Raw genomic sequence first — 25,384 nt, forward strand, 5'->3', positions numbered from 1 at the left:
CACCTTTTAAGCTCCTCCACCACCTAGTGCATGCCTTGCAGGTGTGATGTGGGCCCAGAGCAGCCTCCTTGTCCCCTTCCTCTCCAGGGTGGGGTTTGTACACTTCATTGCACCTAATAACTCCATTCATTCAGAACGTTTTTAAGTATTTTTTTTTTTGTTTTTTTCTTAACATTAAGGATTAGCAGATCTCACTCCAATTCCCAGTGGACAGATGTCTACACTGCAATAGGTACTAACTGACCCTTACTGCACAACAGTAATTGAATGGGCATAGGAACCAAATTACCTCTTTACCCTAAGATGTTCTCTTCATGTCAGGGCTGAATTACACCTATGAACTGGGGAGGATACATATGCACTGCCATTACCTGTACTGGACCTGTTTTGTGGGTATAAGGTTTCATAGCTAACACTTTTCACAAGTACTAAATTCACACATACAAAAGGAAAAAGCAGCTATTATACAGTAATTTACTTCACACACCACCAGACATGCACTATTTTTCCTCACTATTGTTACTTCCATCAAAATTACTTTCAAAAGGGAGCAAAGCTTAGTAGAAACATGTGATAGACTCTTAATGTTCTTAGTTGGCATTTGGATTTTTGGTCCTGGAGCCTGGATTGGAGGCTATCACAACAACCCCAGCACTGACTGTCTACAAACATTTCGCAGACTCTCTGAAGAACATTAACATGCCGAAAAACAAAGCCACATATCTGAAATATTTTTCAGTCTATGGCCTTCCTTACTTTGGATGGATCGATGCAGTCTTGAGCTTCCCAATCGAAGGGAAGTGTTAGTGATGTCAGAAATAAAGAACGGTTACTTACCCTACAGTAACTGTGATTCTTCAAGATGCTGAGGTACAAGTACTACAGCTAAAGATCTGGAATTGAATATAAAGCATACTCCTCTGTACTGCAAAGTGTTACGTAATCCCCATGAGGTGGTTTGACCAGATAAGCAGCTCAGGAGACCATGAACTTAGTAAGGTCAGCAGCGAGACACCAGAAGGAACAAGTGTTTTCAAAGAACGGAGTGAATTTTTATTTCGATCAGGAATTTGATAAGGTAATGCAGAACTTAACTGATGAGGAAAGAGAAAGAAGCTCTGCTTTTCCTAGTTAAACTGTGTGTGCACAATAAAAAAAATCCTCTCTTCTAAAACTCAAAGCTCAGAAAATCTACTACTATACATTGAAGAATTGAGAGAAGAATATTTAAGTTACGACGAATCAGTCTGGATTTATTTTAAAGGAAGAAATAATAGTTAACACTCACTATTAAGAAAGCCTAAAGTTTAGGATTCCATTGCTGAAAGTTCCTAGGAAATTTTTGTTTTCCTTTCTGAATGGTAGGAAAGGAATAAAAGGAAGCCTTGGTATGCATGTGAACAGTCTTATGACAATACCCATTCAAGGTTTATTTTATACTCTGGAAAACACATTTAAGGAAGTAACTGATTGTCGTAATAGGTTCTTTTATTTCTAGTCTCCAGAGTAAAAGTCAAATTCAGCTACATCAGTCAGTTTTTATTCTGGATCCCTGCCTAAGAAGTTGATGGACTGATAAAATAACCCATCTTTCTTGTAATGTTCTGTTATTCCACTAAGTGTAAAATCTCCAAGTATACCGTGGCTTTGATCCTGGAACATGGAAGGAATGACAACAAGGAATTTGCAACAAACAAAATCCATTTGTAATTTATTTTAATATATTTTAGTTAACTTCAAAGTAATAATTTAAGAATTCAACTCTCACAGAAGGCCAAACTTCAATAAAAGGAGTTACTTTAGTGAATAAGGTTTACAGATTGCCTTTACAAAACTATTATTATTTTAATATAATAATTCACCTAGTTTGTATGTTGCGCAGATTGCTAATTCATAAAATTGACAGTGCAGGTAGAGGATAATCACCTATACTAAAAATGGAGTTTAGAAAAAAAAGCCAGAAATAGAATAGTGTTGTTCATTATAAAGAGATACTGCATGCGACTGAAATTAAAACAAAGTTAATATCTCTGAATACTTCCTTTTGTTAGCTTCTGGGAAATGATAATAAACAATACCTTACATTAATTTTCTAAATACTCATAAAATAAGTACAATGTTTTAATTACAGGAAACAGACTTGTACTATTTAAATCCATTCTGAAATCAAGGATGGACAGGATTCTTATAGTTTGCCTCCCCTGGGAATTTAACAGGTGATGTACTGCTTTATACATACATATTCATCATATATATACAAAGACATTAGAAGCAAGAGGAAGACTAAGGACAGAGTCGGCCCATTATGACTCAGTGAGGGGGGGGGAAGACAATAACAGAAAATGTGGAAATGGCAGAGGTGCTTAATGACTTCTTTGTTTTGGTTTTCACCAAGAAGGTTGGTGGTGATGGGACGTCTGAAATAGTGAATGCCAGTGAAAATGAGGTAGGATCAGAGTCTAAAATAGGGAAAGAACAAGTCAAAAATTACTTAGACAAGTTAGATGTCTTCAATTCACCAGGGCTTGATGAAATGCATCCTAGAATACTCAAGGAGCTGCCTGAGGAGATATATGAGCCATTAGCAATGATCTTTGAAAAGTCATGGAAGATGGGAGACATTCCAGAACACTGGAAAAGGGCAAATATAGTGCCCATCTATAAAAAGGGAAACAAGGACAACCCGAGAAATTACAGACCAATCAGCTTAACTTCTGTACCCAGAAGGATAATAGAGCAAATAATTAAGCAATCAATTTGCAAACACCTAGAAGATAAAAAGGTGATAAATAACAGTCAACATGGATTTGTCAAAAACAATTTGGGTCAAACCAACCTGATAGCTTTCTTTGACAGGGAACAAGCCTTGTGGATGGGGGAAGCAGTAGATGTGGTATATCTTGACTTTAGTAAGGCTTTTGATACTGTCTTGCATGACCTTCTCAAAAACAAACTAGGGAAATACAACTTAGATGGAACTACTATCAGGTGGGTGCATAACTGGTTGGAAAATCATTCCCAAAGAGTAGTTATCAGTGGTTCACAGTCATGCTGGAAGGGCATAACGAGTGGGGTCCCACAGGGATCAGTTCTGGGTCCGGTGCTGTTCAATACCTTCATCAATGATTTAGATAATGGCATAGGGAGTACACTTATAAAGTTTGTGGACGATACCAAGCTGGGAGGGGTTGCAAGTGCTTTGGAAGATAGGATTAAAATTCAAAATGATCTGGACAAACTGGAGAAATGGTCTAAGTAAATAGGATGAAATTCAATAAGAACAAATGCAAAGCACTCCACTTACGAAGGAACAATCAGTTGCACACATACAAAATGGGAATGACTGACTAGGAAGGAATACTGCAGAAAGGGACCTAGGGGTCATAGTGGACCACAAGCTAAATATGAGTCAACAGTGTAACGCTGTTGCAAAAAAAGCAAGCAAACATTCTGGGATATATTAGCAGGAGTATTGTAAGCAAGACATGAGAAGTAATTCTTCTGCTCTACTCCGCACTGATTAGGCTTCAACTGGAGTATTGTGTCCAGTTCCGGGTGCCATATTTCAGGAAAGATGTAGAAAAATTGGCGAAAGTCCAGAAAAGAGCAACGAACACGATTAAAGGTCTAGAAAACATGACCTATGAGGGAAGATTGAAAAAATTGGGTTTGTTTAGCCTGGAGAAGAGAAGACAGAGGGGACATGATAACAGTTTTCAAGTACATAAAAGGTTGTTACAAGGGGGAGTGAGAAAAATTGTTGTTCTTAACCTCTGAGGCTAGGACAAGAAGCAATGGGCTTAAATTGCAGCAAGGGCGGTTTAGATTGGACATTAGGAAAAACTTCCTGTCAGAGTGGTTAAACACTGGAATAAATTGCTTGGGGAGGTGGTGGAATCTCCATCACTGGGGACTTTTAAGAGCAGGTTGGAAAAACACCCAGCAGGGATGGTCTAGATAATATTTAGTCCTGCCTCAGGTGCAGGGGACTGGACTAGATGACCTCTCAAGGTCCCTTCCAGTTCTATGATTCACCACCGAACAAGATGTGAAGTTCCTTTAAAGAGCCACCCCCTATATGGAATGAATATATTACATTTTACTTAAATCTCATTAAATCATCACAATTTTTTAAATTCCTTTCCCATCACTGGGAATGACTGATTACAAAGCTATTGTAGGTAAACAGAAGCTTATATCTTTGCAATCAGACAGTTGCTCTACAAGAGAAGTTCTTTCAGTGATATCCCAGTATAATACCAAAGCACTACTGCAATATTGAACTGTCATGTCATAGTACTTTGTTGAATCCATTGCTCAAATTAGGACGGAATAACAAGGCAATTACCCAAAAGAGATTCTATTTACAGTAGACACTCAGAGTTACGAACAGCTTGGGAATGGACGTTGTTCGTAACTCTGAACAAGACGTTATGGTTTTCTTTCAAAAGTTTACAACTGAACATTGACTCAATACAGCTTTGAAACTTTACTTTGCAGAAGAAAAATGCTGCTTTTAACTATCTTAATTTAAATGAAACAAGCACAGACAGTTCCCTTACCCTGTCAATTTTTTTTTTTAAAAGAAGTTTACATTTAACACAGTACTGTGCTGCATTTGTGGGTTTTTTGGGTCTCTGCTGCTGCCTTATTGCGTACTTCCAGTTCCAAATGAGGTGTGGGTTGACTGGTCAGTTCATAACTCTAGTTATCATAACTCTGAGGTTCGACTGTACAACACAAATAAATTGCTAATGGAAAAATCAAAGAAACCATACAGGACAACTTCATAGGTAACATGTTGCTACTATTGCTATCTTATTTAAACCCCCGGAATAGATTCAATTCACATAACATACTGTACATTGTTCCAGTGTTCAACACTCGAACCTACAGTCTTAGCATGCAGTTTAAGGGAAGAGAGTTTTCATGTAACTAAAACACCCAGAGGGATTTATGGAACTGCCTACAGTTCATGCTGGAACACAAATGACTGCTTAAGCTACAAGAAGCATAGTTTAGCTAAAATCACTACATATATATTTCAGGATCTTAGATCTAACCCAAGTACTCTGCAACTTCTCTCATACTGCCACTATCACTGTAAGCAGCTGTTTGTTTGATTTTCACCATACATAAGAAGCAGCAAACAGTAAGGATGCAATTCTGGCCTCACTGAAGTTTTGCCTTTGACTTCAACGCAGCCAGGATTTCACCTTAAATTTTCTCAGATATACTTTCAGATGATTTTATAATCTAGAAGTGGAAACTTCCACAGAACAGACCTCTTTCTGGTACCAATATTTAAGTTTGAGTATTGGGTGCCAGTAGTAATGCTCAGAATAAATGAACTGGAGTTGCGGACAGATTATCCCACAATACAGGGAACCTCAAAAATAGCCTGTCTGGCCAATCACACTGCTTCCCTGAGACTGCAAACTCTGTATTTTTAGTCTTGTAAAATATATGTCAAGGGTAACCCATATTTCATCTGTAACTGGATGCACCACAGGCCTCTCTCCATCTTGTTCCATGGAGAAGCTAAGTGACGCAGAGGATAAAAATTTTCAAAAGCACCAAAAGGGCTCATGAGTTTTTCCAAATGTGATTTAAGCACTCAGGAACCTAAGTCACACAGAAAGTCAATGTAATTTAGGCTCCTAAGGACTTAAGTCAATTTAGAAAAAGGGACTTAAGTGCTTTTGACCCAGACTGCATTTCTCCCTTCTCTCTATAGCTAAATTCATTTTGAAAAATTAACAAATATTAAACTAGAAGCTTTATCAAATACAGAATGCCATGGGATGTTTCTGTCAATGTGATCTAATCTATTTAGGGTAACTCCCATTCATTAGAATACTTTTAAATGCTCCCTTAAATTTCATCTAGGCTCTAAACGTACAGGGTGAATCTTAACCAAAAACTGGAAAGACTATTTCCATGTATTCAAAAAGACATGGAAGCTGTATCACGTAAATATTTTGAAGTGTTATTGGTTTATCCCAATTACATATTTGCAAAGCACTATTTTTGCCAAGTGAACAAGCCCCACACCACAGACAATATCACGTTCTATCTTGGGCCTGGTCTACACTAGAAAATCAAGTCAGCTTAACTACGTCACTAAGGGGTGTGAAAAATCCACACCCCTGAACGGCATAGTTAAGCCAACCTAGCCCTCAGTATAGACAGTGCTAGATCGACAGAAGGCTCTCCTGTTGATAACACAAATCCCACTTGTAGGGGGTGGAAGTACTGTATTCTGTCAGCAAAAGTAACGACAAACAGCGTTTACGGTAGCCGACTTTTTGCAACAAGGCCGTGTCACTAAAAGCTGCATAGTGTAGACAAAACCTCAGTTAGCATCCAGACTCATTTGTATACAACCAATTAATTTTAGCAGCTCAAACTATTGAACTTCGAAGTCTGGTATAATTTCAAGTGCATCTAGAGAGACTACATCCATTGCTAGTTTATAAACAGAATTTCCAAAGGTGTGTAAAGCCCCCTGGAAACATTATAGGAGACAGTGAATCATCAAGATAGGGGAAATTTTACAGAAAGTATAAATTTGCAGTCTCTCTTTTTGAGGAGCTCATTTATCCCTCCCTCAATGTGCTCAGCTTCTTGCAGTTCTACATCTTGTATCTGCCTCCAAATACAATTTCTGCCAGTTAACAATGTACATTCTACAGCAGTGATCAGTGGCTTGTTCAAAATGCACTAAAATAATTTAGAAGATGAGCTTGCATTAGAAAATTACAGTACAACCTCATTTTTACAGAAGTAATGAAGGGCATCAGATAAGTTTGGACAAATAAATTTTTCAGTGTAATTAAGAGGACTCAGGGACATGACACTTCTAAATTACAGGGAATCTCAACTAATTGAGACTGTACTGACAATCTCTCCGGAAGAATATTATGCAAAGTTCTGGTAGCTGTAATGGAAAATAAAATCAGTAATAACTGTAACAGAGTTAAAAGAAAGTTATAAAATCCAGCGTCTCTCAGGTCCCCACATAGACAAGCCAACTCAAAATAAAGAGGAATTAACTAAAGGTGTGAAGTTAAAGCACATTACTTATGAATGAGAATGACCACATAGGTGTAAAGTGGCCTTAAATTTACTGGAGGATGATTAAACTGAACTGAACTACCGCCACTTTACTTGTGAATGAGAGCATCCACTTCACAACTTCAGTTAATTCAGTTTAACGTTCCTGGCGGTCCTCATGTAGACATGCTCTCAGTTTTAATCTTTCATCAAGTGTTACAGTTCACTGGCTGCCATTTTAAGGAAAAGGAATACAAGTGGGAATAAATGCTCAGAGTACCATACACGCAAAGCAGTTCTCTTAAAGTTGACCTGCAAAGAAAAAAAAAAGGCTTGTAACTTGTTTCTTTACAATGTAACAAAGCAGAGTATAAAAAAAAGGAGGACTTGTGGCACCTTAGAGACTAACAAATTTATTTGAGCATAAGCTTTCATGAGCTACAGCTCACTTCAATGCATCCGACGAAGTGAGCTGTAGCTCATGAAAGCTTATGCTCAAATAAATTGGTTAGTCTCTAAGGTGCCACAAGTCCTCCTCCTCTTTTTGCGGATACAGACTAACACGGCTGCTACTCTGAAAGCAGAGTATGTTTCTGCAAAAAGTTTTTTCTTCCTTCTTGCTTTTTTTACATTATAAATTCAAGTCTTGTCTACTCTGGACAACTAGGAGAACTGGAAAACTGGCAAGATAACAGCACAAATATTAAAGAAAGGAACCCTGATTTTTTATTTTTTTTTAGAGGGGAAGTAATTTTTATTCAGACTTTTTTTTTTAAAAAAAAGTTTTTTTTAATTTGTTTTTTTGTTAACATCTATTTTATTTGGACACTTAAGAAAAAAACCCCAAACATTATTTGTTAAGGATTTAGCAACCTCTTCTGTTAAGGACCAGGAAAGCTCCCTATACATGAGTCACCCAAGGAGTCTTTCCTCCAAAAAACAGAAGAGGAGCGGCAGGGAGGAGAAGAGACAATCTTGATCTTTCTAATACTTCTCAGGAAAAAAACAAGCAAAAGAAACCCCCCAAACTACAGGCTCTCTTTTTTACATCATGATGAAAAAACAGACAAACAATGTTTTTCCTTTGCAGGTGACCTTGAATATCCTCTCCATGGAAATACATTCAAAATCTAAATAACTTTAAAGCTAAAGTGTGATACTTTTCCCATAACAAGGAGAAGGCACAGCTGTATTTAGAATACAACGCAGTTAGAAGCAAAAGCATACAACATTTTAACAGAAAGCCTTATTAACATCATTAAAAGTAGTCTGTAAATGTTTTTGTGCCTCAAACTGACTTTTCCGGACAGCTAAAAGGATTTACATGATCTGGAACTCCTTACATGAACATTTTTTTAAAAAGGAGTTTAGTATACCTTACACAGGAAAACAATACAACAGAAATATTGAAATAATTGAGATACTCTGATGTAGACACAGTAATCCTAGAGGATAGTCAAGGAAGACATACACAAAGGATAACTGAATTAACCCCTTTGCCCCCATTAGCTTTCTTTTCTCCTCCTCACCCCATCCCCTCCTCAGGAAAATGTTCAACTCCCCCCAACCCCCAATGCATATATCAATGGTATAATACAGTGGTTCTCAACCTTTCCAGACTACAGTACTCTTGCAGGACTCATTTATCTTGAGTACCCCCCAAGTTTCACCTCACTTAAAAACTACTTGCTTTTAAAAAATCAGACATAAAAATACAAAAGTGTCACAGAACACTGTTACTGAAAAAATGCTTACATTCTCATTTTACCATATAATTACAAAATAAATCAATTGGAATATAAATACTGTACTTACATTTCAGTGTATGGTATACAGAGCAGTATAAACAAGTCATTGTCTGTATGAAATTTTAGTTTGTACGGACTTCGCTAGTGCTTTTTGTGTAGCATGTTGTAAAACTAGGCAAATATCTAGATGAGTTAATGTACTCCCTGGAAGACCTCCAAGTACCCCCAGCGATACACATACCCCTAGTAGAGAACCACTGATAATATATACACATATATGCACGTGCACATTGAGTTTGTGTTTAAATAATCTTGTTTAAAAAGGGAAATGTTAATGATAGAACAATGATCAATATATGTTACTTAATATTATAAATTCTGTATTAAGATATGTACCTATACATATCAAGTCAATGTAATTGTAATGTCTATTGATATTTTGGGTCATTTACAATAACTAAATATTTTCCTAAAACAAACAAAAAAGAAATTAAAAAACCCCACTGTTACATTTGATATATAGAAGAGCCTCTTAAGTGTGTAAGTACAATATATATATCCATCTCTCATCAAGCTTGCCTTGGTATCTTGCCTTCACTACTATAAATTATCAGGGAAGATAAAAATCTTGGCAGTTTATAAAAAATATTTTTTTCTTATTTAAATAAGATATTTTATTTACATGTAAAGAGCTCTTTACTTTCTTCCCATTTTATAATCTTAAATTGCTAAACTAGATATTTTATGTTTCTTTAATTAGCTTCCTAATTGTTAGTAGAATTTCAGATTGTAGATTTCACACTTAAAATCATCACCTATGCTGTAAAAGACTAATCCAGGACCTCATTAACATCCTTATTATAAGAACACCACAAACTCAATCAAAACACAACATTGATAAGCAATCAGCCTCTCCTATATTTGCAACCAACATTACCTTCCAATATACTGAGCCTCCACAAGTCAAGAAAGCTGAAATGCTTCAACAAGGCTATACCTCTCTATAACGGTCTGCAGTTTGAAGATAATGGGACCTGAGCACCTAAATCATTTAGGTACATTTAAAAATCCCATTCTCAGGTGCCTAAATTTGGGCTTAAGAGCCTAACTTTAGGCTCCTAGTTTTGAAAACTTGGCCTGTACGTATAAAAGAGTTCACAATTATTGTGCTAAGGTATTTAAAGTCTAAAAAAATTTAATTAACACTGAAGCAATTTTGTTTTAAGTGACAAAGATTTTACCCACTAAGAAAATATTAATATTTTGGGTTTTGCCTATAGCTGTTTTATAACATTCAAAGAAGATACCCTACAACTATATTTTTTAAAAGAATTTGTAATTAGTTTGGTTATATAATAGCACAAGTTTTCAAGTTAGTTTTACAAAACTTCAACATGACATAAATCCACAATTGATTAAAATTCAAGTGATTTTAATCAATTATTTAAAACTGCTTTGATTTATATTGCTCTACCCTGTAAATTTACATTATAACTGTTGTATAGAGTGTTGCTGTAGCCACGTTGGTCCCAGGACATTAGAGAGAGAAAGTGGGAGAGGTAATATAACTGTTGGCTCATGAAGATGACAGCCAAAGACAGCATACATCAAGATAAAGAAGTTAATCCCACATCTTTTACAGTTCCCATAATTGTCTCATCTTCATTTTAAGTCTTTACACACAGGAACTGTCGCTGGTTGAGAGGCGTGGTAGATACTAATTTATTACTAAGGAATATCAATTGCTTTTTGTTTTTCCATTATTTTAAAAAGAATAAATTAACAAAGAATTTAGAAGGCAAGACTATCCAGATGGGACCAATGTCAAGTTAGAGCAAATTTGGAACCAAAAGTCTTCACAATATCCTTTCAAAATGTAAATAAGTAAAACTCAAAAATACATGCACATATGCTTATAGTGACTGAAGATATTTTCTTTAGAACCCTAACAGTAGTAATTACACATCAACACCAGAAAGCAACTAGTCTGGTATATTTAGGCTTTGAACCCAGTTCAATCAGACAAGCATATTTGCAGAGCCACAGTTATTGTCATTGCAAAAGAATACTGTAGCTGGTGCTCAGGATCAAAGTAACACATTCAAAGCCAATTAAAAGAGGAAATAATAGCTGAAAGATGTTGGTGTGGCACGCACCTTCAGTATCATCACGCAATTGCTCCACCAAATCTGTCAAATCCTCCCAAGAGTCTTTGCAAACAGCAAAAAGAAAGGAAAAGAAAGATAAAATGTCATGCAAGCCATGATCTAAAGGAAAGAATCAAAATCAAGATATAAGAAAGGGAAAACAGAAAAGGAGATTTCTGTAATACAATACTCAGTTTGCAGTAGTAAGATTTGCAATTCAAAAGGATTTATTAGTCTGCACAAAGCAATATAGCAAAGCTTTATCAGAGAAAAGAAAGCAATTATTGCATAGTTAGGTTTGGAGATTTTTGTTTGTTTAAGCCTTAAGGCTGACACTTCTGTAAAACATTTATTAATAAAAAAATCCAACTAGAAAGACATTTTTTTTTAGAACTATACAAATCTAAGTACTGACGTTCTCATATTTAACTTTATGCAACTTCAGCATCTGCCTCAGTCCTCTTTCCATATGACCACCTAAACATGTCTACAAATGAAAAACAAGCCCTGTAAGTCTTTTTTAGTAAAATCAATTAGGCTAGAATGAACCATAACTCAGATTTCCAATATGCTGCAGATATGTCCAAGATGACTTCAGTCATGTCATAGTTTAAACTGTGTCATACAAATGAGGGTACACTGACATCTCCGTAACTAAAATGTCTCTTAATCTGCGATGCACTTCTGCAGACTGCTGATAGGCAAGTGGGCAGAGGTAGAGATCCTAGCAGAGAAGTGAGGAGGACACGGGGGGGGGGGGGGGGGGGGGGGGAAGACACCCCTGTCTTAGAAAACAAAGTTATCAAACAAGAGTGTATATACTCAACATGATTCTGGGCTTCATACTTACATTAAGTTTTTCCTAGAGCACAAACTTGCAGTTATATTGGGTGTTAGACGGTAAGGAAGGTTGAATTCCCTCTTATACGCCAAACTCTGGCAAGGTACTGAGCAAAGTACACATTCCACTAAAATCTCCTTCCTGCCCGCCACTTCCCCCCGCCCCCCGGAAAGCTACAGCTAACCTTCTCCTCCAAAGAAACACTGTTGATTTGTGAATAGCAAAGACAGTCATACCCTGCATATAAAATAAAAGTGAAAATGTGATAGAGATCCTAAAATTATTGAGCAGAAGATAAAAATCTCCCATAGCATATTCTTACTGACCAATCTTCATATTCTAAAACTAAACAGCTCATTCTGATTATTTTTTGGAAATTAGTTTCACACCAGAATTCTTGTATTTTCCAGATGTTCCATTTTTCTTATTCTAAAGCAAAGCTGTTGCATATATTGAGAGTAATGGAGTGAAACTGCATTTCATTTTCACAGGACAGAATCTTTATAAGTATTGAAGCTAGTGTCATTCAGTAATTTAATATTTGTGGGAAACGCTTTCTATAATGAAATTATTTAAGATAAGAGGTGCCTAATATCTATTGGATACAGTTTTGTAGTTTAAATCATAAAAGGGTCTAGTAATTTTTGTTAATTAATAGGATTTACAAGCACAGGTAAAGAACAGCCCCAGCCCCTAATAATTCCCTAATCCTTATTTACATACATGTAAAGGAATTCCAAAGGTTTTGAGTCACAATCACATCACCATCAGAAACAGATGATTAAACAAAGATTCATTCCTTCTTTGTGCAAATGTTCATGGTAATAAAGAATAAATGAGGAAAAAACCCACAATGTTAAAAATTTCCAAATACAATGGTGAAGAAAAATGTCCACTAGGCATCAGCAGATTATTAATACACTTTTTCCTTTTCCTCTGCTTTGATTTTTGTCATCCTCCACATCTAATGCAAGCATAGTACAAGACACTTGTGAATCTCCAATTCTATATTTACTTTCTTTCCCTCAATCTTATCTCTTCCCATGGATCCCCACATCTAAAACCCATGACATCATAAGATATTTTCCACCAAACCCTAGGCTTTGCTATTATGATCGTCTGGTCTACATGGCTGCTGATGACTGCACAAACAACAGATTTAATTTATTACTTTTTAAAAAGTTAGATATTATAGTGTGCCTTCCTGCAGTGATCTTCTGACATTTCTGTTTTCTTTAGCTGTTAACGCACAAAAATATCCCTGAAGGCCAACAGTTTCTAACATATGAATCATGATATCAGGTCAGATCAGTGAAGTCCAACTAGTCTAGTATTCTGTACCAGATACTTCAAAGGAAGGTTCAAGAAACCTTTTGGTGGGCATCGCATGGGCCAAATCTGGCCCACAAGCCATATAACTGACATCCCAGAGCTAGGGTTTTAAACAAAAACACAGATATTTCCAGGGAATTTTTTCACACACCACCATAGGCATTGATCCTATTCACTTTCAGAGCTGGGAGCAGCACAGGAGCTGCATAAAGTTGAGCTTACAGCTGAGGCTAAAGGGACCATTAGCTGCATAAAACCAAATTCATGAGAAAGTTTGTGAGCGAGTGAAAGAAAACTGGTACTAAGAGAAACTGAATCAACTTAGAAGTTACACTTTTGTCGAAAATCTTATTACAAGTAACACCCAAAATTAGTTTAACAAATGTAGAGCAAAATGTTTTTGTTTCCTCTTTATTTCTTGTTCAATTGACAGCACTTTGTGTATGGTCAGGTTCTATGTTAACTCTGTTTGTTATCAGTTTCCCCCCATTTGTGTGGGTCTCACACAGCAAAAAGGAACAGACTTTTTTTTTTTAATAGAGGCAGGAAACACTCAAAATTGTGAATGCTGGGACAGCTGTAGTAAGTGAAAATACTTAAAATTCATTTTTTAAATGACTGTATTTCATCTTCATGGCATCTCTTTACAGCATTTCCAACTTTGATTCTGCTTTTGCCAACATCACCACAGTGTTCCAAGTCTTAATTACTGTATATCAACCCAATTCAGGTTACAGAAAGATAAAGACTTCAGTTCAAGACTGCAAAAAAAATTTAAAAAAAAGTTCTCACAGTCAAATTAAAATCTTGAAAAGTCTAATGTTATGGATTTGTAATATTACATAAAAATAAGTGTACTGTGAAGCTTTTGTTTGGAAAAGTGCAGGAAGAAAAAAGCTTTAAGGACAGATTCATATTAAAACCATCTAATATACCTAAGTAGCAATGCTGCCTGTGTTTTAAGGAGAAAAATACAGTGACATTTTACATATGTTATGAATACAATAAATTATTTGTAACTAAGTCTATCTTCATCTATTTTCCAAATCAGAGAGGTGTTGCTACTTTACAACACAGAAGAAGTGTGGGATAAAAGTTACTGTGCCACAGAACACACATGCATGTTGCTTAAAAAAAATTAGAAAACTAACAGGCTGTATGAGCTGAAGCAACCCCCAGACACAAACGATTATCTCTGACAATGTGTGTATGTTTAATGTATCTACTTTGCCTACTAGTCAGTGAGTGGCTCCTCTGCAGCACCCAGTACTGCATTCATTAGAAATATTTCCCCCCTCCCAATATCTTCACACTAGTGTCAAAGAATCTTCTGCATTTTTAAAATTTTCCTTTAGTTACTTCACACAATTTGTAATGACCGTTTTGTCCAGTGTATAAGGATGATTTTAAATAAATCTACCCGACCTTTCTTAAAAAGTGTTCATAAACATTGACTGAATGAGTAAGGAAATGTACAAGCAATTAGAGAGAGTGTGTATATGACAGGGCAGCTGTCCTCTGTGCCACCATTTCGTTTCTGCTATGAAGAACCTGATGAAATGGTGGCTACTCCTGAAGGGACCGCATAGATTTACATTAAAACAATCCTTTGTCCCACCTTTGCCTTTTTGGGGGTGATCATTCAAATTTGCAATTTTTTTCCTCTAAGATTCCAAAGCAGACACAATACTTAAAAGGCCACGTATACCAAAACTCATAATAAGTAGTGCAGCTAATAATGGAACTTGATCATACATATGTTCTCCTGTATGAGAAGCAGCCTTAAGCAAAAATTCTTAAAAAGCAGAAAATACTAGGCATTAAAAAAGCTGCATTTTCATAAGCAAATAAGATTTAAAAAACCCAAAAGGGACTCAGTGTCCAATAAATTTCTAACAGCTCTGTTGACTGCTAACATACCAATTTTTAAAAAGCAATTAGTGATGAGAAATGTTACATAGCTGTGTACAGTTTTCTAAAAATTGAAATTATGATGAAGACAGACTTGGGTTGAGATAGAAACCCCTTAAAATATGTTAAGTCCAGGAAACTATAATGCCAGTGCCCATGCCCAAGACCATTGTGGCCATCCACTTTAGCAGAATGCTTTCCCAAACCCAGAAGTTCACTCATTCCCTTGGCCTATATGCTTTGAAGAAGAGACAACATAAGATCTTGTGTGACAAACTGGTCAAAAAGACCACACAAGGGGAAAAGTAGTGATATTCCATAGCACTGCACAGCCTCAAAAACCCCCACTACACGAAGGACTTAACTACAAATTAAGGAAGGGCGGGAGGGGTTGTGGCCTGTGACGTAGTGGGAAGAACCAGAGTTAAATGAAATATCTGCTTTGATTTACACGTTTTTCTGATTGAGGATTGGTGGGAGGAAAAGGTCAGCAACAGAGCCTAAAGCCCAGGACAGGTGTTCCTTTAAGTTTCTTCATTTAAATATCCCATATATACCCCTCATAAAAAGCTGAGTAAAACCTTATAGCACTGTCTTGCACACAAATACCTATATATATCAAATCAAGCAGACTTCAAAATTGTAGTTTTTAAAAACTAACATAGGGCACAGGATAACCACTCTCTGCTGGAGTTCCTACTCATAGATATCAAGGGGGCTCAGCACACAGTGTGCCAGTATCTTTAGCCGGGCTCCAACGTGTTAGAGCACTAGGCTCTGTGGCTTCCACAATGATTTACTATTGCTTTTTATTTTCCGTGGCTCACCTGCGCAGGCCCACCATATTTTCTAACACTGTGTTATGCAGATGTAAGAGAATGGCTTGCCACAATTTAGTACAATGCTCTGGCATTTGTGTGGAATTGGAGTCCTCATGGAAATTCACCAAAAAAGTGTTACACAGCCGTAAAATGTTATATCAGATTCACATTCCTCTGAACATGGTTTAAATGGAAAAAAATATTTTGTACATACCTATTAATGACCTTAACAAACACTTGAGAACCAGAAAGGTATGCTATGTTTAAAAAGGACAAAAACAAAAAACCCACCATCATGTTAGAAAATGAAATTAACATGATGCGGGATTTAAGCAAAAGTGAATCTGAGGGCCTTTAAGCCATCTTGTTGTTACCTACTATGAAAAGCCTGACTGGGAAACATTAATTTAAAATACCAATAATGAATGTGTCCCTTAGAATATGTGCTAACTACTGATGCTAAACTATCTCTTCAATCTCTTATTTAGCTGTGACACTCTTCGTACCTTTCCCAGACCTGAAGAAGAGCTCTGTGTAGCTCGAAAGCTTGTCTCTCTCACCAATACCGCACCCAACTTTGCTCGAATATCCTGGGACTAACACAACGTATTCCAGGGTAGAGTCAATGTCTTACATTTGCACTAACTTTTGTCGCTCTACTCACACCTCCCAATTAAATTCCAGCATTTCTAGTGAAAACATACTGTCACAAACTGTTTTTTGTTTTTCTCACAATGTTGTCACCCCTTGTGTTAATATACTTGCTATTTAGCATGCATCTTTTCATTTTTGTAGTGCCATGATCATGGACGTGCACTTGATATTGAGCAAAGATTTGCATTCAGTTGTATAATTCAGGAAAGTCATACATCGGTAATAAAGTGGAAGGGAATGAAAAAAGTTTGTTTATGAGGGAATAAGAGTCAGTACTTCTAGGGCCCCATCATCTCCTCAACTGCACACTTGCAACTTCCATTAAGGTTAATTGGAATTGTCCACTGTGGACAAGTGATGGTACAACTGGGCTTCTGTTCTATTCCTATCAATGACTCACAGCATGATCTTAGGCAAGTCACTTAACCTCTATCCCACAATTCACCCGTGTCTCCATTAGATATAAAGGTATCTCCCTACCTTACAGGGGTGTTGGAGGCTTGATTCATTAGTGTCTGTAAAGATCTTCACAGTCCTTGGATGCGAATTGCCAAGGAAGTGTAAATATTATTTAAGAGATTCTTCAGAAGGCATTTTTATCTTGCAAAAAGGCAACCCATTTTCTTTCAAGAACACAAAAGCTGCCTCCTATTGTTTCAACCAGGAGTTTAGACTGCACTCATCACCATAATATCAGAGTGCCTTATAAAGTCATAATCCATTATGCACTTTAATCCTCACTCTTCCTCTCCAAATAGGTTGTCCTGTCACTCCTTATTGCCCCATTCCTCATTACAAGAGGAAAGCTGAAGTCAAAGTGAGTTTTACAGTTGTTTCTCTCTACAAGCATATTAACATATGTAGGCCCCAAAGCATGCAATTCGGGTCTTAATGTATGTCACTTGCATAAATGAATGAATGTTTATGCTGCTACTTGGGAAGGATTTGAAGATTCTGTAATGATAAAATAAGTAATAGATATGGTTTTATTTTGAATTTAAAAAGATGGAACAATGCCAGTAAAGAAACTACAGAAAAACAATTTTCAGTTAAAAAAGCTGGCTCAATACATGGTGAACTATGTTGATGGAGTAATAATATATGGGCGACATTTAAACAAAGCATTTATTTTTGAAGTATCTGTATAAATCCTTCTTCACACAAAAATGCATTAATAAAAACTTTAAAAACTCCTGGCCAAAAGCAAGAAAAAGATTCAACCCAATGTGATGTTAAACTACCAAAAATTAGATATACCCTTTTACCATGTAATTGAGTCACTATAATTCAGCTTTCTAAATATAGCGTTTTAAAGATAAGTGAAGTAGTGTATTTGATACAATAAATTATTCTTCATGTCAAATAAGTCTCTCATAATAAGGTTGTGATGCATACTGCTCATGCTCTCAATTACAAACTGATCCCATCAGTACTAAAATTATTAACCTGTGAAACTCTGGCTAAAGTGAAGCCATGTCTTTCAAGGGAGAGGGGAGAAATTAAACAGAACTTTCACTCCATCTCAGATGCACTCATCGTTAGCTATCCCTGTGAAAATTTATGACTGTTTTGCACTTTACAATTGTCCACAAAAGCTCAACTCTCAATTCCATTTGAATACTATCTGTCCACATGGACATTTTTAAATTAGTCATTAAAAATAAAGTAAAGGAGTACTTGTGGCACCATAGAGACTAACCAATTTATTTGAGCATATGCTCAAATAAATTGGTTAGTCTCTATGGTGCCACAAGTACTCCTTTTCTTTTTGCGAATACAGACTAACAGTGCTGTTACTCTGAAACCTAAAAATAAAGTGTTTTCTACTTTTTAACCCATAAAAAGATTGACTGTATTGAAAACAAAACAGCAAAAAACCTCTAGCAGCATCTCTCATTATTGTGTTATTTGCGTAACAAAAACAATGTTCCAACTTTTCAGTGACCTACCACTATTCTGCCAAAACAAAAAACGACAATGGCTAAATTGAATTTTATTCTTTACATCTAGATAAAATTATGGCCTTTCGAGGTCACCAAGTTAACCACCACCAATAACTCCAGGAGCTGGAAAAAAAGGAAACGAAAAGTGTTTATTTATAATTTTATTCTTTTGAGGGTCTGTGAGTGGGTTTTGTTTTGTTTTAGTTATATACAATATTTAAGACAAAAATTACTTCTAGAGGCTGAAGAGTTGTGCTAAATCTAACCTGGAGCGTGATCCTACTCTTGTATAAGTCAATGGGACAGATTCTGCTCTCAGTTACATCAGCAAAATCCAGAGTAATTCTACTGAAGCAAAGGGAGTTACTCCACATTTACACTGGTGTAACTGAGATCAGAATCTGGCCCCAAAACGCCTTTGCCTTTGTCTTAAGTGGGAGCAGAAATAGGCCCTGCTTTTATAGAAACTAATATGACTGCATGAAAAGGTGGTTTTGTTTTGGGGTTTTTGTTGTTTTGTTTTTTAAATATTAATGCCTGAGCAATGGTTTGGTTGAAGCTACTGAATTACCACGATGTTCTTATATTCCTGAAATATTACCTCCTTTCTTGCCCCTCCACCTCAAAACCACAAAATCAATTTGAAACTAGCTTTCTTAAGGGAATTCTAATGTAATTTAGCAGCTCCTGAACAGAGGAATGACAGAAGGCCTCTCTTCATAAATAGTGAGCACCCACCGTGCTGAGCCTCATTCTGTTTGAGAAATTAGTATTACATCCACAAAGGTTCCAGTTTTACACACATTCTCCATCTAGCCAAAAAAAGTCTTAACATCCTGTGTATGCACATGATATTTAGGGTTGCTTTTAAACTCTTCTTCTGATATTTGTCTGACTGAAATTACCAATATGAAATGTTTTGGTGGGACACACAAAATCAGAATAACTCATAACTTCCTTCAGTGGCCTGCTTTATGTTTAATACACATTTTCTAATTAAATTTGCAGTAAGGAGTCGACAGAAAATGACAACAAAATGAACACACACTGCTTCTCTGGACCATTGAAAAAAAAGATACTGACGTAATATTTTTGTAACTTGCTGGTTTACCAGAAATCCTGGTCTCTCCACTTCAGAATAACTAAAAGGAAGCAGGAATTTTCTAAAAATAATTTAAATAATATTGTAGCAAGTCACACAGAGGTAAGTTTGAAAATTAAGATGCTCTAGGACCCACCTATTGAGAAAATTGGGAGCCCAAGAGAAGAGAATCTGGAAACCACTAAAGCCTCCAATGTGGTCCAGCAGCAGAGCCTCAAAGGAAGTTAGATGAGGGCAATAAAATATATGATATAGTCTACATAAATAATAAATCAAAATTCATTAAATGAAAAACTCTCTTCACTGAGTCCGCCATTCTCTCTACTTCCCCATCCTCCTTTCATTTATTGTCCTTTTTTCACTCTTTCATTGAAAATTAATACTCTTCATTCCCTAGCTTCCCTTTCTTTATAAGCAAGCGCAACACTCCTTCCTGTTTCTCAGTTCCACTCCCACTAGTTTGTCGTCATGTGTGATATGTGGACACTGTCAACGTGGGGGAGGAATTTACTTCTTAGGTACGCAGATAACATATGAGACCCAATCACAGACTAGGACAGCATTCAGCTAGGCAAGGTACAAACAGAACAAAAAGCCTGTAAGCTCTTTGGGGAAGCAACTAAGTATAAGACAAGAGACAACAGATGGATCCAATGGGTCCAGGTACAGGAAACAGAAACACTATTGGTCACTGTGGTTTCAGAACACCAGCCACCTAGCCGTTGTCAAGTTTTTTGTTGCCATCACAGCAAAGGAAAGTTTAAAGGAAGGATTTGAAGGATGATGTGATAAATGAAGTGGGGAGTAGCTGCCTTTAATGGACACTCAGCCAACCAGCTAGCTGTAAAATCCCTCTTGGAAGCTGTTCTTTGGCTGCTTTATCTGTAAAGGGTTAAAAAGTCCCCCAGGTAAAAAAATAAAAAATAAATAAAAGTTGGCACCTGACCAAAGAAGCCAATGGGAATGCTAGAACTTTTAAAAATGGGAGGAAACTTTCCCTTTGTCTGTTGTTCTCTAGGCTGCAGGGACAAAGAGCAGCAATGCTATAAGCAGGAATGCTGTGTAAGGTTTGAAACAGGTATGAAAAAGTATTTTCCATACCTAGAAGAAATTATTTGGATAGGGAATGTTTAGTTAGACACAATCAGCTTTATTTCTTATTTTGGCTTGTGGAACTCCTCTATGCTAACCCCTGATGCTTTTGTTTGCTTGTAACCTTTAAACTGAACCCCCAAGAAAGCTAGTTTGGGTGCTTACTTTTTGGAATTGCTCTTTTAAAATCTAGCAAAGCTTAAGTTCCAGATGTATTTTTTCCTTTTTGTTTTTAAGGAAATTTATTTTTTTTTAAAAACAGAATTGGATTTCGGTGTCCTAAGAGGTTTATGCATGTTTGATTAGCTGGTAGCACAGCTAATTTCCTTTGTTTTCTTTCTCAGCTCTTCCCTGGAGGGGATGGGGTGGGGTGAAAGGGCTTATGGGTACCCCACAGGGAGGAATTCCCAAGTGTTCCTTCCTTGGTCCAAGGGTTTTTTTTGCATTTGGGTGATGGCAGTGTTTACCAAGCCAAGGTCAGAGAAAAGCTGTAACCTTGGGAGTTTAAGACAAGCCTGGAGTGGCAAGTATTAATTTTTAGAATCCTTGTGGGCCCCCACCTTCTGTACTCAAAGTGACAGAGGGGGATTAGCCTTGACAGACGATAATGAAGTAGTTTGTGGATGTTTATGGGGAGCTCCTCCCAAGTGTGAGGGGCAGCATGGAAAAACCACAAAGGTGCTCGTTTGAATATTTAACAAGTAAGCGAGGCTGGCATCCTTGCGAGATGGAGGTCTACCTTTCAATAGTAAATGAGAGATGATGGGTAGGGTCAGGATAGGATGTGAAGGGCCTTGTAAGTGAAGACAAGTAGCTTATGTTTGATGCAATAGATAAGAGGGAGCCAGTGAAGGGATGTAAAGAGAGATATTAGGTAAGTAGGATATATTCTCAACATCTTCTGTGAATAGTACTTTTGATCAATATGAAATTTGTTAAGAAGAGGGCCAAAACTGAAATCATTCAAATTCTACTCCATCATTAACTTTGGGGGTTTATATGCAGTGGGACCTGGATGTAAACAATTCATAGGTTACAGAATCAAGATCTGATTGAATAGGTTTTCCAAAGCCACGACAACCTCCTGTTTTCCCATCTCCACTATTAGAAGTACACCAAGTTTCCCAAAACAGCATGAAGATGATGTACTGTAACAGCTCAAAAGGGTAGCTATATTTTATCACACCAACCCACACTACTCCAAAGAACGTTCTATGAAAAGCAAATACCGTAAGAGAAAAATGAAATAAATTCAAAGAACATTAGAATAAGGTTAAGGCTGACATACAGAGAAACAACAGTACAGATATTCTAAGTCAAGTACGTCTGTTCATCCTTACATCTCCTAATATTTGTATGACTTCAGATACCGTAGGAGTCTCAAACGTGTGTGCTGCAGCACCTAAGCACAATGGGACACACTTAAGATGGAGTTTCAGCCTCTTATTTTGAAGCCTCTTGCTACCATCAGTCTGAATTACTTTGCCTTTGTGAGTAAATCAGAGCTAATGGATTTCTATCCCTGAAAATGTTTGACAGGTGAAGTTTAAATTATATTTTTTTTAAGCTGGGAGAATCTTATTTAATTTCAAGAGCAATTCCATACAAAAGAAATCCCATCTAGCAAAATATCAAAATAAGATTATGTTACTATTTGACAATGGCAATGTCAAGTGGCTTGGCATGGATTTACATCATGATAGTTACTGAACAAGGGGCCTAATACTGAAAGGTTTCTGCTGATTGGTGTCAGTCATTTCAGTGGGAGGTCAGCACTTTGCAGGATTCAGTGCTAAGTGACTACTGGATCACAAGTAAACAGAGTAAAATGCTTCCACGCATTATTTACCATTATTATTTTTTGGAAGAGAATGTGTGGGGGGTTTTGTTTTGTTTTATTTTTTATTCTTGCAAAGCTTTACTTTGGTTCTTTCTATTTCCCAACTTCACTGTACTTGTCCTGTACATTACATTGCTCTCATCACAGCCAGATCACAAATAATCATTAGTTCCCTTAGAACATTAAAGACAGAAATGTGTTTTATGCATCCATATTGCAGGCTTCAAAGCCATCTTAAATAATGCACAAGATTCCTGATAGTATCATCACATGATACGAGATATAACTGCACAATTCCTTGGGGCTTGTCAAAATTCTCCTCGTATCACACATTAATCAGAATTTTGTTGATGTGCTCCATTTTTGAACGCTGCCTGTTTACAAGACAGCTGCAAATTTCTTAAAAACCAATGTTTAAATACGGACATCAAGATAAAATGCATCATTTACAAAAATACTCAGGTTATTTTCTTTCGTGTGCTGACATGACAATACAAAACCTCATCTCTTATGATGCAACTTTGGGCTTCTAAATAAAACAAAAACAATAACACAACAATGACCCTCTAGAAAGAAGTCTGATTATAAAAGATACTTCAGAATCTTGTCACAATTTTATATATTATATAAAAATAAATACAATTTTGGCTAAGCCATATACAATTTTGGTCATGTTTTTCCAGATTATGTAAGCCCTTGAATGGTGAAGCCCCTCCTCTCTCTCCCCCTCGCCCCCCCACAGTCTGTAGTTGTAACAATGAGATGGCTGCAGGGCTCCCAAGGTAGAGAACTGGACCATACCTTCATGGGTAGGTTCTGGGTCAGGGGTAAGTGAGATGTCATCCAGCTCGCGCAGGCAGAGCCATTCTCCATCCATAGATACTCGGAATTTGCAAAGATAGATGGTCTCCATGGCAGCCTGTGTGATCTTGTCTGTAGTGGGGGTTGGCATATCGCTTTGAGGCGTCAAGGCAGACATGATGACTCAGCTGGCACAACAAAAAAGAACTAAAAGGAAAAGCCTTCTGAGGAAGATAAGAAATACCACCTTGCTGTGTAAGAACAAATATGCTCAAATCACACAAACTGCAGTAGCTTTTTCATATATACAGCAAGGTATAAGTGATGCTCCTCTTCAGTTTCCTCTTTTCTCTTCCCCAACTATCTTTCTCTTCAGCTGTGCTAGATGCTATTAATCCTAAGCAACCACAGAAAACCTGGTCACTGCATAAAAGAAAAAGCTTCCTTGGCTAGTTACCAAAACTAAGAAGAGAAAAACCAAAATAATATAAGTCTATAGGAAAAGATATCCGGAATTGCTAGAATCACTACTAGTCTCTTTCTCCCCCAGAGAAGCCTGGACACAGAGTGCTAATAGGATTGGTTGTGCGCAGCAAGCAGGGTGTTGACCAAAATGGCTGACTAATGAACTGAATTGAAAATTCAGACTCATGTGACCAGCTGCTCAGATCGTAGGGCAAGCAATTCCCAGGATGCTCTATAGATGCTGCTGATGCAGGGAGAGCAATTAGGCTGATCTTGCTCTCATTGTCCACAGCCTCTTTTCAGACTATGCTAGTCAATCTGCGATCAACATAATGCACACATTTCTCATCAGTCCCTCTCATAGTACAAAGGAGCGGAGTGTCTATTTGATGACTATAAAGAGAGATTTGTATTCCTTCCACGTGCCGGGATGCTTCTATATAAATCAAATTGGGTGTGCAAATTACGATTGAGTGAGTTTAAGTTTCTCAAAAACTACCTTTTAAACTGAACTTTCCCATCTAAACAAATATTACGGGGATTTACTCTCAGATAGTAAAACAAATTTGAACAAACCTTCTAGTTTTAAGTGTTTAAAGTGCATCATTGACCCAGATTTTAGCCTCCACTTTTTTTTTGTGGTAATACACATTATAAAGGCCAGACTGCTAACTAAAAATTAAAATTCTCCATTAAAAACTGGTGCAACTTTGGGTAAGTGCAAATAAAAGCTGTTACCACTGAACAAGAAGTAAAAATTGAAAGATACTTTTAAAAGAACAAAATGGTAACCCTGTCTGGTACCTTTCAAGTAATTTGACTCCTCGTGCCCTCAACCTTAACATGCCTCCTGTGAGGTGGGAATTGCAGTCTACGCTGTGCCTGAGACCTTCTACCCAAGCTGGTACCTCAAGAAATCCATGATCTCGAGGTCACTGCCTAACCATGGTAATCTACATGACAGGACATAGCCACCACTTAGAGTATATATATAACACCAGACAATAACCTTATGTGGTTTTTAATAATTTTAAATAAGATTTATATTAATTCCAGTCCTCAGTGACTGCAGTATTACATATGAACTAACTGCCCCCACATCAACACAATATGGCAACCTAGAGGCATTTTACATTTAAAACTACATGAATAAAAAAGTATTACATAGAAAACTGCCCTCCCACCTGCAAAATCAAATTTAAACAGAAACACCTGAATTATGTATTTGGATGCACAGAAATGTTAGTAGTTTGAAATGCAGAAACACATGACATTTCACTACAAAATTCAGCTTCCCAATAAATGTGACTCAAAAAAGGGAACAGAAAACAATCACCAAGTTAGTTTTCACTATATTTATGGAACGGGGAAAAAAAAGTCAGCAATAGCGTATAACAACAGGCAACGAAAAGAAGTTGCTTACCAATATTAACCAAGAGTGTGGCAACTGATTAGTTAGAATACGTACGCAGCCCCCTTTAAGGTAAAATAAATAGTTCTCTTGTGTATCTCTTTAGTGATATAATACGCAGCACACATGGCAAAAATTATATGTAGCTTTCTCAGAGAAAGCAACTCTTTTTTTAAAACACTAACAGTAGTTTACCATGTTGATGAAAGAGTATAAAAAC

General features: G+C 36.8%; 1 protein-coding gene across 12 annotated transcripts in view; it reads right to left on the reverse strand.

Moving 5' to 3' along the window:
• The window catches only part of RUFY3 (RUN and FYVE domain containing 3), a 79,417-nt gene that overhangs the window by 44,750 nt on the left and 9,283 nt on the right, over window positions 1-25,384 (reverse strand). Inside the window, exons 1-2 of one of the 12 annotated variants that reach the window (XM_037896694.2) lie at window positions 23,289-24,391; window positions 10,961-11,014 (exon numbers count right to left, since the gene is read on the reverse strand). The exons of 7 other annotated variants lie outside the window; for them this stretch is intronic. In XM_037896694.2, the coding sequence (XP_037752622.1) occupies window positions 10,961-11,014; window positions 23,289-23,466 (232 nt within the window). In that variant the 5' untranslated portion in view covers window positions 23,467-24,391. Of the gene's footprint in view, window positions 1-7,170; window positions 7,202-10,960; window positions 11,015-23,288; window positions 25,159-25,384 lie in introns of those variants that run through there. 4 more of the 12 variants (XM_037896701.2, XM_027828185.3, XM_037896697.2 and 1 more) reach the window with 4 other exon arrangements.

Source organism: Chelonia mydas, chromosome 4 (genome assembly GCF_015237465.2).
Source record: "Chelonia mydas isolate rCheMyd1 chromosome 4, rCheMyd1.pri.v2, whole genome shotgun sequence".
Classification (NCBI taxonomy): domain Eukaryota; kingdom Metazoa; phylum Chordata; order Testudines; family Cheloniidae; genus Chelonia; species Chelonia mydas.